Below are 17919 nucleotides of genomic sequence, written 5' to 3'. Positions count from 1 at the left end.
GAGAGAGAGAGAGAGAGAGAGAGAGAACATTGATCGGTTGATCTGTTTCCTCCCACATGCACCCCCACCAGAGGTGAAACCTTCAACCCAGGTATGTGCCCTGACTAGGAATCCAAGCCACAACCTTTTTGGTGTATGGGACAATGCCCAACCAACTGAGCCATACCTGGCCAGGGCACTGACATAAATTCTTAATTTCTGATACGGTTTTATGTTGCTGTACTTAAATTTATTTGTTTTGTGATGAAAATTGTTATGTGGAATCATGGCTTTCAGAGCATACATGCATTTCTACAAGCAATTTCATTTACCTCTTAAGTGAACAAAAATAAAACATATTAATATTAATTTTGTTAGGACAGATTTTTAGTTCTTATGAAAATTTTTCAAAATTTAAAGTATGAAAAATAAAGAACTTTTAATGTTTTTTAGAAGTCAATGAAAGGATTCTATTTTGCGAAGCTGTACTATGAAGCTAAAGAATACGATCTTGCTAAGAAGTAAGTACCAAACTAAACATGTTTTAGTTTTCTAAAATCAGTTCTTCTTTGAAATGGGTAAAAAACTGTTGCTGTTTTTTAGCAGTTCTTCCTAAGTATGTCCTGGAAATAAGGGATTTATCACTAAGACTGACCTTAAGGACTAGCCTATATTCCTTGGAGATTGAGCCTAGAATGAGTATTTTCTGCATGCCTACCAAAGGCAAGAAATTGTTTGCCTTAAAATACTTTTCTAAAGATTGTCCTTGGTTAGAATAAAAGACAACCATGCTTATATCTTAATTTCTTCTTGATTACATATCTGGTACATTAATCAGCTGGAAAACAGCAGTTATTACAAAATTAAACTTTGATTTCTGGATGGGAGAATAGCTTGTATAAAAGATTTTTAATTGACTCAATAGGTCACACTGAGGCTTTGTCTCACACATAGTATGGCCAAGAAGGCTGTTGATCTGATTTGCTGATTTGCAGTAGCGGAAAGCAGGAAATGAAGAGGGAGGTAGGATATTAAAGGCATTTATGGGAAGATGAAAATGCTGATGAAGAGAGAGCACTTTTATTTAATAGCATTGGGCTGTTAACCCTCCTTCCTTATTAATGTGACACTTTTTTCTTCAGTGTTGCCCTTAGGATATCACTCACTGAATCTAGAAGAGACTTCCTTATTTTTAGTTGTTAATTGATTGGAGAAATGAAAATTACCTGCATTTGGTACTATATTTAGTAATTTTTTCTCTGCTCTAGTTTAGCTGGGTACACAGTACTGTTAGATATTGTTTTCTTGTTTAAAGATAAATACATTCTCTTAGGTGTTACTTGGGAAATGGTTGCTCTTTAGTATTCACATTATGATGACTTGAAATATTTACTCTCATCACTTTCTGATTTTTATGCAAACTCTGGTGTTTTTCCAAAATGTAATCAGGAAGAAAAAAACAATTTATGTATTCATTTATTATATGTGGGTAGCACTGGAAAAACCATTTGATAAATGTAGCATTTAGTGGTAATATTAGTATGTTGTCATCTTTGTATGTGTTTGTGTTTAAGTATTATCCTTTTGTATTTAGAGTACTTTGAGTTATCTTCATATTCTAAAGAGTGGTAGTCAATAATTAAAATAATATAAATTAGTTGAGTGATTGCTCTGGTTTAATATATACTCTTCAGTTATTTAAATATAGCTGTAAATGTGATTATTTAAAGATTACTTATTTTTATATTATTATTTTTAAACAGATACATATCTACATATATTAATGTGCAAGAAAGGGATCCCAAAGCTCACAGGTTTCTTGGTCTTCTTTATGAAGTGGAGGAAAACATAGACAAAGCTGTCGAATGTTATAAGGTAAACTATGTAAGATTAAAATTTAGGCTTTGCACAGCCAAACACACGATGCCCAGAGTAATTTATATAATAAATAATTCAAATATTTATTATGGATGTCATGAAAACAAGGCATCACAGTACTATTAAGTGACACAGCTTGGCCCTAGCCGGTTTGGCTCAGTGGATAGAACGTCAGCCTGCAGACCAAAGGATCCTGGGTTTGATTCTGGTCAGAGGGCACGTACCTTGGTTGCAGGCTCCTCCCTGGCCTGTATTCTGGTTGGGACTTGTGTGTAGGAGGCAACCAATTGATGTGTTTCTCTCACATCGATATTTTTCTCTGTTTTTCCTCTCTCTTCCACTCTCCCTAAAAAGCAATGGAAAAGTATTCTCAGGTGAGGATTACCGCGCCCCCCCTCCCCCCCCCCCAAAAAAAGTGGCACAGCATGGAACTGATTTTAAGTTATTTGGCCCAAAGTACACTATAATTTGTAATTAAGAGGTTAGCACTTTTAGAAGAAGAACACCTATAAATTTTAAACCTAACGTGGTCAGAAATGCTGTTCTTATGTATGTGGTTTTCTTTCTTTTTTTTCTTCTTTCTTTCTGACATATGTAATAAAAACATAATTTTTATTAATTTATCTTCAGAAGTATTTCAGGACATTTTAAGTTTAATTATAATAACTTTGAAATAGCATGTTATCATTTAGGAATAGAGTTTTTCATGTTTATATATGAGTATCTGTACTTTAGGAACCCTACTAATTTATTATTTATTTTCTGATATCAGCGTTCAGTGGAATTAAACCCAACACAAAAAGATCTTGTGTTGAAGATTGCAGAATTGCTTTGTAAAAATGATGTTACTGATGGAAGAGCAAAATACTGGGTTGAAAGAGCAGCTAAACTTTTTCCAGGAAGTCCTGCAGTTTATAAACTAAAGGTAAAAAGGAATAAAACATGATAAAAGCAGTTGGGAAAACTAAAGGAGTCACAACTATTTCTAATATTTGGAGTTAAATGACTTTTTAATAGGAGGCATTAAAATATTGTGTGTGTGGGTGGGGAGTTGGTGGGTAATGGGTGAAGGTGGTCAAAAGGTACAAACTTCCAGTTATAATATTAAGTTCTGGGGATGTAATGTGCAGCATGCATGGTGATGATTAACAATACTGTGCTGTATATTTGAAAGGTGATAAGAGAGTAGATCTTAAAAGTTATTATCATGAGAAAAACTAATTTGTAACTCTGTGAGGTGATGTTACCTAAACTTACTGTGGAAATCATTTTCCAGTATGTATATATCAAACTAGAGGCCTGGTGCATAAAAATTCATGCACTGGAGCGGGGGGTCTCTCAGCCCGGCCTTTCCCCTCTCACAGTCCAGGAGCCCTAAGGAGCAGGAGGCAAACCGGTGATCAGGGGAAGGCGACGCCCCCATCATACCTCTGCTGCTGCCACTGCTGGCCGCGCAAGCCTCAGATGGCCCAGGTTACCTGAGCCTCAGGCGGCCTGGGTGGCTGGGCAGCCACCATCTGAGGCTTGCCTGCGCCTCGGGTCGGCCCTGGGCGGCTGAGAACAGGTCTGGGCACACCGTGTGCCTGCTGCCCCCCTGGCTGGGCTGAAAGGACTGTGGGACTCAGGCAGGGCTGAGGGGACTGGGCGCCACCATCTTTGTGACGACGTGACAGTCAATTTGCATATTCTATCTTTATTAGATAGGATTATTATGTTGTATATCTTAAACTAATACAATATCATATGTCAATTATACCTCTAAAAATGTCAAAAAAATTTTTTTCTTCAAAACCTTTCTGAGCATATGCTGTCTTATTAGGTACTATTATGGTTTACAAATGGTATCTCTTTTACCCTTATGCAGTGATTAACATTTTAGGGACTTACAGTTTTGTAACTAGATGGTGGAGCTAATAATTAAATTGAGCTGTTTGATACAAAATTTTTCTTCATTTGGTGAAAATTATCCATAGGATGACAATTTAGGGTTATGAAGTTTTTAACGAACTACTATCTAAAAATGGAAAGGATTGTGTTATGGGATGGTGAGGTTTTCAAGCAAAACTTAAATGACAGTTTCTCCAGGATGTTACAGGTAATTACTAAAAATGATAGGAAGTTGTTGCTTCTATATTAACCAGTTCTGATTGTTATTCTTTTTTAAAAAAAATATATTTTATTGATTTTTTACAGAGAGGAAGGGAGAGGGATAGAGAGTTAGAAACATCGATGAGAGAGAAACATCGATCAGCTGCCTCCTGCACACTCCCTACTGGGTATGTGCCCGCGACCAAGGTACATGCCCTTGACCATAGTCGAACCTGGGACCCTTCAGTTCGCAGGCCGACGCTCTATCTACTGAGCCAAACTGGTTAGGGCCTGATTGTTACTCTTTACTGAATATAATATACTGGTTTGCAAAATAACTCTTGGATATAAAGTCTTTTCAAATGTTCTAGCTAAATGGAATTTTAAGTGTATATTGTTTTTAAGAACTACCTACCTTCATTATACATGTTTCTGATAGAATTTTAACAACTTTTTATTAGTAAGATTATAGATTTTTCACAGGAAGTTGTAAGATTGTACAGAGAGGTCATGTGTATACTTCATCCAACTTTCCGTAGTGGTTACATCTTATGTAACTACAGTGCAATGTAGACCCAGGAATTTGACAATTGGTACAGTGTGTATGTACAAGTTCTTTTGAATTTTATTACATCTATAGATTCATGCCCGGCTGGTGTGACTCAGTTGGTTAGGTGTCATCTTATGCACTAAGAGGTTGCCATTTCGATTCCTGGTCAGGGTACATGCCCGGGTTGTGGCTTGATCCCAGTAGGGGGCGTGCAAGAGGCAGCAAATCAATGTTTCTCATCGATGTTTCTCTCTCTCTGTCCCCCCCCCTCTCTTTCTAAAATCAATAAAAAAATATTTTAAACTATAGATTCATGTCATTACCACTGCAGCCACACACGATACAGGCTTACTAATTTTTTTCTCCCTGTGAGAAGCAGCTGGGTTTTAAATATTAATCTAAAATGTTAGGTCTAAGTGTGTAAATTTCTTTACCTTATTATCTTTGTGTTATGCCTCCAACATAATTCCCCTATTGGCCATGACAGTTCAGTCCATTTGGTTACAGTGACATTAAGGAACATTTATAATGATAGGAGATTATTTTTCTTGAGTGTAACAAAAGTTAGATGCTTCTGCAAGATCCCGAGTTTCTTTAATAACTCTTTAATGATGTTGTTTAAAGCTAAACCTTTCTTAAATGTAACTTTTTAGCAAAGGAATTCTGGTTTTTAAAATTTAAGGCTTAAGGAAAATAGTTTTTTGGCATTTATTTAATGAATGAAAATATTGGTATGAGATCTTGAGTATGAGAGTAGAATTTTTGAAAAGCATTCATAATAGTGTTGATCTTTACTTATTTCTTTTTAAACATACACTTGAAGTCTAGGGCTTTTTGCAGATATGGAAAGGCCCAGTGTAAGTTTATGGAAGTGATCCAGAAGAAGAGTGATTGGTAAGGAGAGAGGGCAATGAAAAAAATAGCTCTTATGGAGAGCTTGGTCTTTGCTAGGTGAAGGGAGCAGAGAGAAGTAAGTATAAGTAGATTTGGCAGAATGGAATTTACATCTGATGGCTTCAGTTTTCTCAGTGAAGAATGAATTGTGATCATAAGTTGAAAGTGAGGGTTGAAGGAAAGTGTGGGAAATTTGAGGAAAGAGGAGGTGTATGAAGTTACATTTTCAAGGAATGGAGAAAGTGAGTCTATTAGAGATACAGTAGGATTTGTTCTAGGCATTACCAGTTTGAGATTTCCTAAAATTCCCAATGCCCTTAGTGGCACAGTTGTTATTGTAGAAATACAGAGAACACAGATGATAGGCTTCTTCTAAGGAAAGACATGGAATTAATTGAGAGGATGTGTAAGCAAGTAGTAATTATGGATATTAGGGATTATGGCATTTTAGCTTAACAGAAGGACTGTGTGTGTGTGTGTGTGTGTGTGTGTGTGTGTGTGTGTTTGTGTGTTTTATGGATAATTAAAACTTGGTGATGTTAGTGTATTGAATGGAGCTTTCATGTAGTAGATGCAAATATATGTGTCAGTGAGGTTATGTGAGTTCCTAGTGAGGTGGAAGAGTAAGAGGAGCGTGGTGGTCTGATTGGTATGACCAAAATACATATTTTGAAGACCTTTGTCAATGTCAGATGAATGGCTGAGGCTGGAATTGTAGAATAAGTGGAGATGAGGTAATTAAAGAACTGAGTAGCCAGGTAGTTATATACCTTGTACATCTTTCAACTGTAATGACAGTAAAGGATGAAGGAAGAGTTTTCTATTCCAGTTGCTAATGAGGAATAGATGGAGTAGCTGGATAGCATGTCCTTTAGAGCAGGGTTCTAAACAGGTATGGGGAGATATTATTTGGAAGTGACATTAGGAGTGAATAGGTCACAAACTCCACTTCTACTTGTATGTAGGTTAGCAGAGAAAAAGCTACTGTGACAGAGAAATGATGGCGGCTATCTCAAGTTATACACCATTCAGTTAAGACAGAGGGTGAAAACACTGAGAAGATAGCAAACAGTAGGAGCTCCAATGTAGGAGCATAGTGGGTAAGGGACTGAGTCAGATTTAGGGAGATCCGGAGTAGTTTGAGGATAAGGACCTGGTATGAAGATTGATGGGAGGCCTAGGCTCTGATAATGACTGGGATGGGTGTACAAGGGTGGGTAGTTGTCCTGGCAGTCTCTGAGGTGAAATGGATACCTATGTAATCGTAACACATAACTTTTTTGAGGTTTAGCTTCAACTTTGAAGGGGCTAATAAAGTATATAGGATAGTATTTCTGGTTTTAATTTACTGAAGCTAGCCATAGTAGAATGGTGCTCATAGGAGCCATGATGTGTTTAAAAGTACAGGTGATTTTCTAAATTAATGGTTTTGTATTTTAAATTAGGAACAGCTTTTGGATTGTGAAGGTGAAGATGGATGGAATAAACTTTTTGACTTGATTCAGTCAGAACTTTATGCAAGACCTGATGATGTCTATGTGAACATTCGACTAGTAGAGCTGTATCGCTCAAATAAAAGATTGAAGGATGCTGTGGCCCACTGCCACGAGGCAGAGAGAAATGTAGCTTTGCGTTCAAGTTTAGAATGGAATTTGTGTGTTGTACAAACCCTTAAGGTAGGTAAACATTGCTGGGTCTTTACACTTCTGTATAGTTAATTACCATACATTCCTTTAAGCAGTGCTCCCCAAGATACAAATTTCTTTTATTTATGTACAGCACCTGTGAAATGAAATTTTTATTAGGATGATCTCAATTTGTAATTGATAGTTTGGAAAGATAAAATTGAAATATATATGTATGTATATATATTTATATATACAGCTATATATTTGGTGTTTTTATAGGCTGATATAAAAATGTGGTTTTACAAATAGGAAAGGGCAAAAGAATTTATAGGCATAAATGGATAAATTTTATAACACTTGGTAAATTTTATAACCTAGTGTTCTTTCTACAAAATAGGAATATCTGGAATCTTTACAGTGTTTGGATTCTGATAAAAGTAACTGGCGAGCAACCAATAAAGACTTACTTCTGGCCTATGCTAATCTTATGCTCCTTACGCTCTCCACTAGAGACATACAAGAAAGCAGAGATTTATTGGAAAGGTATGTTTTGTGGACTTCAGTGTAAATCACAAATTTTCTTTTTGTAGTAATTCAGTTCATTGGTCTAAACATTTTTACTGCGTTTTTATAGTGTACCCATGGGTAATATTTAATACGATGAACCACCTGGAAGGAATTCTTGTGTGGGGATATTATAATTGGTTTTATATGACTGATTTTTAGAGAATATAAAATTGTTCTTGATTAAAATTGGCTTGATTAAATTATTTTTATAGTTAATATTCAGTTTTGACATGCTTAATAAAGAATCAAGCCTGAAAATGAATGTTCTAACTATTCCATATTTTATTTCCAAAAATGATAAAATCTTGAGAAAAAAATCGGAGAATAAATTTCATTTGTCAGATATTCTAGTATAAGCAGTTAGTATGAGTAGTATTTTAGAAAACAGTATTTTAGCTTAGAAATAAGATAACGAAAATGTAATACATGATTTTTCTGTTTTCCTAAATTTTGATTTAGAGGACCAGTGTCTCTTTTGTTAAAATAAATGCCATTGAACAAAAACAGCACTTGGATTTGCATACTGATGTTAGTTGTAGGGTCTAACTAGGGCTTGTGGGCTAAATATGGCTCTCTCTGATTTTGTACTTAAAGTTTCATTGGAATACATCCATGCCTCTGACGACCATTTGATTTAGAAGCACTGATTAGTATATAGATTACAAATAATAGTGAGAAATACAATTTATTTAACTCAGTAGTCATATGGTTAGAAGAGCAATTATGGTATTGACAACTGAAATATATTATCTGTTACTTATAATTTGAATAAGGCATACCTAATTTTAGAACCTCCAACTTCGAATTAAATAATGAAACCATATTATTGAGAAGAAACTAGAAAATATTTAGCTTCCCAGTTTTATTCTGGTATATTATGAAACATCCTATATAATAAAAGGCTAATATGCAAATTGACCGAACAGTGGAATGACCGGTCGCTATGACGTACACTGACCACCAGGGGGCAGACGCTCAACACAGGAGCTTCCCCCTGGTGGTCAGTGTGCTCCCACAGGGGGAGCACTGCTCAGCCAGAAGCTGGGCTCACGTCTGGTGAGGGCAGTAGCAGGAGCCTCTCCAGCCTCCGTGGCAGTTGGACATCCCCCAAGGGCTCCCGGATTGTGAGAGGGCGCAGGCTGGGCTGAGGGACACCCCCCCCCCCCCCCCCCAGTGCACGAATTTTGTGCACTGGGCCTCTAGTATACCATAATCAGTAATCTAATTATTTGATCTGTATCTTTTCTATGAATGGAGGGCTTGAACTAAGTTTTATAATAGATCATTCTAGAGGTTTAGCTTGAAGTATAGGGTGTACATATGTGGAATAAAAATAAATACTAGGTGATTCATAATTTATAAAATAGAGAAGAATGGATTGTTAGGAGTTTAAATATGGTAGATGAAGCTTGAAATAAATTTATTTTGAGTTCAATATCAAAACCATGATTATTCACAGTGCAACAAATTTTAGATCTGTTTAATATTTTAATATTACAGTTTTGATGGTGCTCTTCAGTCTGTGAAATCTTGTGTGGGTGGAAATGATGAACTCTCAGCTATTTTCTTAGAAATAAAAGGACATTTCTACATGCATGCTGGTTCTCTGCTTTTGAAGATGGGTCAGCATAGTGATGTGCAGTGGAGAGCTCTCTCTGAGCTGGCTGCGTTGTGCTATCTCATAGCATTTCAGGTAAGCTTTTTTCAGTTTTGGGTCAGTTTCACTCAGACTGTCAAAGTGTTAACCATTACTTTTAGGTGATGAGATGCTGGCTATTATCCTTTTCCCAGTCAATTTTTTTTTAGTTTTACTGTTTTCTTTAGTAAGTTTGCATTAATTCTGAAATGAAAATTAATAAGCAGTATGCAAAAAAAAATGTATTGAGCTCAGTTTATAAAAATTGTTAGCTTTAGAGAGTGATCTTTTGCTTGAGGGAAAGTAGAGGGTTCACTGTAGATTTACTATTAGAGGAGGCCCCTCCTTGTAGTTCATATCATATAGAGCTTTGAACACTGTCTATATTTGTCCCACTGTGTTAAGTGTTATTCTTCACTCTGCAGAAGGATTTAAGTTCATAAGAAATATATTTGTAGTGAAAATGAATGAAGTTAAAGAAGTTTGCTAATTTACATAAGCACTAAAAGGTTCTTGTGATCAATATTTTTATAGATTCTCAAAACCTGACAGTTTCCTTATTTTTTAATGGAAACTGAAATCTATTAAAGTTTTTAATACATATTTTGTAAAGTTAACACACAGTCAACTATTTTAAACTTGGACCTTTTTAAATAGTAAAAACTAAATTTTCCTCTTAACCCATTCACTTAAGTCTCCTTTCCTAGAAGACAACCAGTGTTAACAGTTTGGTGGGTATTCAGAATTTCTCCTGTATATGTAAGCATACCCCCTTTCTCTACTTTTAAAAACTGTTTTGCCTCAGTGGAGATGTGCTTTATTTACTGGTGGAAACCTTACTGTTTTTTCATTGTTCCATTTCAGCACATAGACATTTACCTGAGTCTCTCTCTTTTTACCTACCATGTGTTTCCATTAAATGGATATGTAATGGAAGCCTCTTACATACTTGGATTTTACATTATCATTTGTTGTAAAGCAAAATTATCAAGGGAAGGGTGGACTGGCATAGGGCTCCTTATGGAATCATGTTATTTTATTTATTTATTTTTTATATATTATTTTATTGATATTTTACAGAGAGGAAGGGAGAGGGATAGAGAGCTAGAAACGTCGATGAGAAACATCGATCAGCTGCCTCCTGCACGCCCCCTACTGGGGATGTGCCCACAACCAAGGTACATGCCCTTGACCGGAATCGAACCTGGGACCCTTCAGTCCGCAGGCCGACGCTCTATCCACTGAGCCAAACCGGTTTTGGCTGGAATCATGTTAGGCTAACTTTAATGCTAAGGTTTTCAGACTCTTGATCAGATGAGAGCTGTGGTCCCAGTAAGCATATCTGAAACCTTTTATTAAGATTAGAGGCCTGGGTGCACGAAATTCATGCACGGGGGAGGGGGTGTGTGTCCCTCAGCCTAGCCTGCACCCTCTCCCGATCCAGTAGGATCGGGCCTAAATGGGCAGTCGGACATCCCTCTCACAATCCAGAACTGCTGGCTCCCAACTGCTTGCCTGCCTGCCTTCCTGATTGCCCCTAACCGCTTCTGCCTGCCAGCCTGATCACCCCCTAACCACTCCCCTGCCAGCCTGATTGATGCCTAACTGCTCCCCTGCCAGCCTGTTTGTCCCTAACTGCCCTTCCCTGCAAGCCTGGTCACCCCTAACTGCCCTCCCCTGCAGGCCTGGTCACCCCTAACTGCCCTCCCCTGCAGGCCTGGGACTCCCTCAACTGCCCTTCCCTGCAGGACCGGTTGCCCCCAACTTCCCTCCTCTGCCGGCCTGATCACCCCTAACTGCCCTCCCCTGCAGGCTTGATCGCCCCCAACTGCCCTCCCTTGCAGGCCTGGTCCCTCCCAACTGCCCTCCGCTGCTGGCCTGATCGCCCCCAACTGCCCTCCCTTGCAGGCCTGGCCCCTCCCAACTTCCCTCCCCTGCTGGCCATCTTGTATGGCCATCTTGTGTCCACTTGGGGGCAGCCATCACTCCAACACACAAGATGGCATGGGGCGGCCTGGGCGAGGGCCCTGTGGTGGTTTGCAGGCTGGCCACGCTCCCATGGGGTGAGGGTCCCCACTTGGGGGTGTGGCCAGCGTGGGTGAGGGGCTGAGGGCTGTTTTCAAGCTGGCCACACCTGCTTCAGGGTGGGGGTTCCTGCTGGGGTGCCTGGTCAGCATGGTGAGGGGCTGATGGCTGTTTGCAGGCTGGCCACGCCCCCCAGCGGGGGCTCTTACTCCATGGGGGCGTGGCCAGCCTGGGTAAGGGGCTGAGGGCCGTTTTCGAGATGGCCACACCCACTTCAGGGTAGGGGTCCTGCTGGGGTGCCTGGCCAGCCTGAGTAAGGGGCTGATGGCTGTTGGGAGGCTGGCCAAGCCCCCCAGCGGCAACCCTCACCCCATGGGGATGTGGCCAGCCTGGGTAAGGGGCTGAGGGCCGTTTTCAGGCTGGCCACGCCCCCCAGCGACCCAGGCTCCCAGCCCCTCCTTCAGCAGAGGCCAGGGTGGACTGGAAGCCTGGGTCACCCCCAGGCCTGGTGCACAGGTGGAGGCTGGCTGGTTTGCCCTGAAGGGTGTCCCGGATTAGGGTGGGGGTTCCCTTGGGGCGTGGGACGGCCTGGGCGAGGGGCCTGTGGTGGTTTGCAGGCCGGCCACACCCCCCGGCGACCTAAGCGGAGGCCCTGGGATCTGGGATTTATTTATCTTCAATAATTGAAACTTTGTAGCCTTGAGTGGAGCCAAGCCTCCTGCTTGCTCCGTGGCCGCAGCCATTTTTGTTGGGATTTATTTACCTTCTATAATTGAAACTTTGTAGCCTTGAGTGGAGGCCAAGGCAGGCCAGGGCTGCGGAAGCTTGGCTTCCTCCATCGCCAGGGGCAACTCAAGAAGCCTCCTGCTTTCTCTAGCTCCGTGGCTGCTGCCATTTTTGTTGGGATTTATTTATCTTCTATAATTGAAACTTTGTAGCCTTGAGTGGAGTCCAGTGCCAGCCAGGGTGTGCGGAAAGCTTGGCTTCCTTCATTGCTGGGGAAACCCAAGCCTCCTGCTCGCTCCATGGCCGCAGCCATCTTGGTTGGGTTAATTTACATACTTGCTCCTGATTGGCTGGTGGGCGTGGCTTGTGGGTGTAGGGGAGGTATGGTCAATTTGCATATTACTCTTTTATTAGATAGGATGAGGAGATTTTGCCCTAGCCAGTTTGACTCAGTGCATAGAGTGTAGACCTGCTGACCAAAGGGTCCTGGTTCAATTCCTGTCAAGGGCATGTACCATAGGAGCAGGCTCTCCGCCCCCCCGCGTGCCCCCCCCCCCGCCCCGCCCCAGGCTGCAGAGCACATTCAGGAGGCAACCAATCAATGTGTTTCTCTCTCACACATAGATAATTCTCTTTGTCTTTCCGAACCCCCTCTTCCACTCTGTCTAAAAATCAGTGGAAAAATATCCTTGGGTGAGGGTTAAAGAAAAAGATGAGATTTTTATTTGAGTTAAGGTGACTGAGTGGTTCACGACTAATTAACTGGTCACAAATGATAACTATTGAATAATTTTATATAAGAAGCCAGGTTAATGAGTTTTGTGCTCTTTAGCAGCTGTAGACAAAGTTTGGCATCATGTGTATTAAACTTTTGAGTAAGAGAGTACACTGAAAATTCTTTGCTACCTCTGTTCCTTAGTCATTTACTTCTCTTCCCTGAAGGAACTAATATTACTAATTTGTTGTGAGTTCTTCAAGAAATTTTTTTATGCATAGATGAGCACCCATACATGCACCCCCCACACACACTTATGCATTCCAACATTCTGTATATTCTATTTATTTTGCTTTATGAAATATTTATTTGGTAGTGTTTCCATATCAGTACAATGTAGAAAGGATAACATGAGTATAGCATCCTCATTTTTTTTTTTTAAATATATTTTATTGATTTTTTACAGAGAGGAAGGAAGAGGGATAGATAGTCAGAAACATCGATGAGAGAGAAACATCGATCAGCTGCCTCCTGCACACCTCCCACTGGGGATGTGCCCGCAACCAAGTTACATGCCCTTGACCGGAATCGAACCTGGGACCCTTCAGTCCGCAGGCTGACGCTCTATCCACTGAGCCAAACCGGTTTTGGCACATCCTCATTTTTTTTATGGTTGCATATTATTTATTCCATTCTGTGGATATACCATAGTTCTTTTGGGGTGGGTGGGGAGGATTTAAACCAGTGCCCTAAAGCCAAGGTATTAGGTTACTTTTGTTAAGCTACTTTAAATAATTCCATTTCCAAAATTCTGACATCACAGAGGTGTGTGCCATTACACTCCTCTACCAATTAAAAAACTCATTAGAAATTAACTGCAGTTACCCCAGCTATACTTACATGGTTACTTGTAGGATATTTTCAGTAAGTGATCATTGCCTATGACTGAGCATTTTCAGTGATGGACATTCACTACATTTCAAGATAGCCCTTTGCATTTTTGGATAATTTGTTTTTTTGTGTTTCCTTATCTACTCTAATAAGAGAGAAACATGCAAATTGACCATCACTCCGCTGCAACCACCAGTCAATCAGGAGTGAGTATGCAAATTAACCCAACAAAGATGGCAGCGGCCACGGAGCTGGAATGAGCAGGAGGCTTGGGTTGCCCCCGGTGACGGAGAAAGCCAAGCTTCCCGCCCGCCCTGGCCGCAGCTGAAGGAGGGGCTGGGAGCCTGAGTCGCTGGGGGTGACCCAGGCTTCCAGTCCACCCTGGCCTCTGCTGAAGGAGGGGCTGGGAGCCTGGGTCGCTTGGGGGCGTGGCCAGCCTGAAAACGGCCCTCAGCCCCTTACCCAGGCTGGCCACATCCCCATGGAGTAAGAGCCCCCGCTGGGGGGCGTGGCCAGCCTCCCAACAGCCATCAGCCCCTTACTCAGGCTGGCCAGGCACCCCAGCAGGACCCCTACCCTGAAGGAGGTGTGGCCATCTCGAAAACGTCCCTCAACCCCTTACCCAGGCTGGCCACGCCCCCATGGAGTAAGAGCCCCCGCTGGGGGGCGTGGCCAGCCTGCAAACAGCCATCAGCCCCTCACCATGCTGACCAGGCACCCCAGCAGGAACCCCTACCCTGAAGCAGGTGTGGCCAGCTTGAAAACAGCCCTCAGCCCCTCACCCAGGCTGGCCACACCCCCAAGCGGGGACCCTCACCCCATGGGAGCGTGGCCGGCCTGCAGACCACCACAGGGCCCTCGCCCAGGCCGCCCCACGCCCCAAGGGAACCTCCATCCTGATCCGGGACACCCTTCAAGGCAAACCAGCCGGCCCCCACCCGTGCACCAGGCCTCTATACTAATAAAAGGGTAATATGCTAATTAGACTGGGAGACCTTCCAGGAGATCTTCCAGATCTTCTGGACAAAGCCATGGTGGCGGGGCTGAGGTAGAGGTGGTTAGAGGCCAAGAGGGGAGGGCAGTTGTGGGTGATTAGGCCTGTGGGGGGGGGGTGCGTTGGGGGTGATCAGGTTGGCGGGGGGGGGCAGTTGGGGGTGAGTAGACCAGCAGGGGGGCCAGTGTGGGTGAGCATGCAGTCAGTGGAGGTCAGTTGGGGGTGACCAGGACAGCGGGGGGGTCAGTTTGGGGCGAGCAGGCCAGCAGGGGCCATTTGGGGCGAGCAGGCCATTGGGGAGGGAAGGTGGGGGCGAGCAGGCTGGCGGTGGGGGGCAGTTGGGGCCGAGCAGGCCAGCAGGCAGAGTGGTTAGGGGCAATCAGGCAGGCAGGCAAGTGAGCGGTTAGGAGCCAACAGTCCTGGATTGCGAGAGAGATGTCCGACTGCCGGTTTCCTCCCAATCCCTGTAAACCGGCAGTAGGACATCCTTTGAGGGGTCCCAGATTGGAGAGGGTGCAGGCTGGGCTGAGGGACACCCCCCCCCCCTTCCCCGGTGCACAAATTTCGTGCACTGGGCCACTTGTATGGAAGAAAAATGTTTTTCAAGCTGCTGCCCATTGATGTTTTTTCTCTTGATGATATTTAAAAAGTCTAACTCTTCTTTTACAAGGTAATTTTTAAAATATTTTTCATCATTTTTTCAGCTCTTCTTTTTAGGATAGGGCTTAGAATCCTTTTAATCTTTTGGGTTGTTCCAGTTTATCCCAGTGGTATCCCAAATTATCTACGCTCTTAGAAAATATGCTGTTCAGTGTGGCATTTCCAAGTATGGTTCCAGTGCTGAGCAAAGTAGGGGTCTTATCTCTGCTTTGGTGGTTCTGTTTCTGCAGGTAGAAAAGTCCTCTAACCACTCCATTTCAAAAAAATGCCATTTGAATGTGCTTTTAGTGGGAATTTCTCAGGAATGCTGTTTGCAGACATCTTTTATAGATTATCTTAATTCCTAGGTTCCAGTCTAACTATTGGTTGGTTAACTGCGCATCATCAAAAAAACATACTGTAATAAAAAGGACCATCTTACTATTCAATATATGGGTATCACTAAATTAAACTTTTTGATTATAAAATTACCAGGTTCCAAGACCAAAGATTAAATTATTAAAAGGAGAAGGTGGACAAAATCTGCTGGAAACCATGGCTTTTGATCGTCTGAGCCAATCAGGTAATTGCGATGTTTAACTGGTTTTATTTGGAAAAGAAATAAGGAAAATTCTTTGTTAGAATGCATCTTATGATAATATCATCTGTCTTTTCGGGAGAGAATTTGTCATAATCATTATTTCTCTTTGTCCTATTAGATTAGGGCAAGAGATAAAGAATTAGGAGAAATGGTATATTTACCCTTGCCAATGTGGCTCAGTTGTTTTGAGGGTCATCCCGTGGTTTGATTCCTGGTCAGGGCACATACATAGCTTGGGGGTTTGATCCCATCAGGACACATACACAAAGCAACTGATCAATGTTCTATGTTACATCGATGTTTCTCTTTTCCCCTTTCTCTAAAATCAACACATCCTTCGGTGAGGATTAAATGAATAATCTTAAAAAAAGTGATATATTCTGAAATAGGAACAACTATGTATTTGATATTGTGTGTTACCAGATGGAGAAACTTCTTAAACCCTCCTCATTCTAGCTGCTAGAGCCTCCATCCTGAATATTTTATAAAAGTATTTATACTAAGAATAATTACTGATTTGCCAGCCATTTATCAGTTGCTTGCAAGACTGCTATGGGGGATAAGATGAAGAAGATACAGATCTATCTCTTAAGGAACTGACAATATAGTAAGGAAGATAGAGGATTATACTCACTTTCTATTAGGCTCTTAGAATTTGTAGATTTATTCCCAGTTTTGACTATTTGGGATAGATCCTAAATGTTTATTATATGTTACCTGGTTTTGCTAAGGCAAAATCTTTTAAGTTATTCATGTAGCCAGTCACTCAAGCAGTGAATTGAACACTTTTATAGGAAGCAGTTTTGATATAAATTGCATGAACTTTGTGAAGAGGAGGATGTAGTATTAAATAAAAGTTTCTGTAAGCTTTGGTCTGTAGCTAGTCTATTGGTCTAAGCCAGCCGTGGGCAAACTACGGCCTGCGGGCCGGATCCGGCCCGTTCGGCTCTTCTATCCGGCCCGCGGAGCCGAAAGAGCGGAGGGTTCTCTTGCTCTCCCCTCCGCTCCTTCACCAGCAGCAGTGTTAACATGGCAACGTCGGGAAACACGGCCGCAGCTCCTTCTTTTGAGTGGGCGGATTTATATCCGCCCATTCAGTAGAAGGAACAACCTCTCAGTCTTCCAGAGGCTCCTTGTAATGCCCGCGGATGCGTCCCCTGACATCACCCTGGGTATGCGTAGACACCTTATCGTGGTGATGTAGGGAGACACGCCCCTGGAGAGCACAGTATCAGAGCATTAGCTAAAAAGGAGACCAACAACACTGTTCCCACTGAAGTTGATGTTTTATTTTATTTTATTTTTTTAAATATATTTTATTGATTTTTTTTACAGAGAGGAAACAAGAGGGATAGAGAGTTAGAAACATCAATTCAGCTGCCTCTTGCACACTCCGTATTGGGGATGTGCCTGCAACCAAGGTACATGCCCTTGACCAGGGTCTAACCCGGGACCCTTCAGTCCGCAGGCCGATGCTCTCTCCACTGAGCCAAACCGGTTAGGGCAAAAGTTGATGTTTTAAAGACCAAAAACCTTTCAACCCAGTCTACATTGCCATCTACATCTACGTCCCGGGCATAATTTGGAAGTTGCACTAAAGAAAATGTTCAATTTACTGTTTACACATTTTGTTCTTTTCTATTTGTTTTAGTTTTAAATTATTTTATTATATTTAAGTTTAATTTGAAAGGCTTTTGTACCTTTCCTTTGTTAGGCAATTTTATTTTGCCTTTGCCATCTTCAATATAAGGTATGTTATTGTGCTATGATTCCTCCATTTTTTGAAGTTTCAAATTATAATAATTAGTGTTTACATTCTTCTTGTTAAAATGTTTGAAATGAATAATACTATTGAAATAATAATAATAAAAAAAGATGGTACCCTTTTATGTAATGATGTTTACTTTGAATTTATATTAGTTCACACAAACACTCCATCCATGCTTTTGTTCCGGCCCTCCGGTCCAGTTTAAGAACCCATTGTGGCCCTCGAGTCAAAAAGTTTGCCCACCCCTGGTCTAAGCTTATAATGCTGTTCTAGCTGACAACCAATTTTTTTTTGTGTGGGAGGTAGACTTTTAGTTCTTAAAGAAGTGACTTTCCACCTT

The 17919-nt window shown here is 41.5% G+C and overlaps 1 protein-coding gene across 2 annotated transcripts in view; it reads left to right on the top strand.

The window, feature by feature from the left end:
- The window catches only part of LOC308243034 (E3 SUMO-protein ligase RanBP2), a 104237-nt gene that overhangs the window by 26149 nt on the left and 60169 nt on the right, over positions 1-17919 (top strand). For both annotated transcript variants that reach the window (XM_080658079.1, XM_080658080.1), the window contains exons 2-8: positions 433-500; positions 1743-1854; positions 2630-2782; positions 6835-7065; positions 7415-7560; positions 9085-9277; positions 15706-15793. In XM_080658079.1, coding sequence (XP_080514205.1) covers positions 433-500; positions 1743-1854; positions 2630-2782; positions 6835-7065; positions 7415-7560; positions 9085-9277; positions 15706-15793 — 991 coding nt within the window. The remainder of the gene's footprint in view (positions 1-432; positions 501-1742; positions 1855-2629; positions 2783-6834; positions 7066-7414; positions 7561-9084; positions 9278-15705; positions 15794-17919) is intronic.

This window comes from Plecotus auritus (assembly GCF_963455305.1).
Source record: "Plecotus auritus genome assembly, chromosome: 2".
Taxonomy (NCBI): domain Eukaryota; kingdom Metazoa; phylum Chordata; class Mammalia; order Chiroptera; family Vespertilionidae; genus Plecotus; species Plecotus auritus.
Note: the sequence above shows the minus strand (reverse complement) of the source record. Positions and strands in the feature narration are given on the sequence as shown.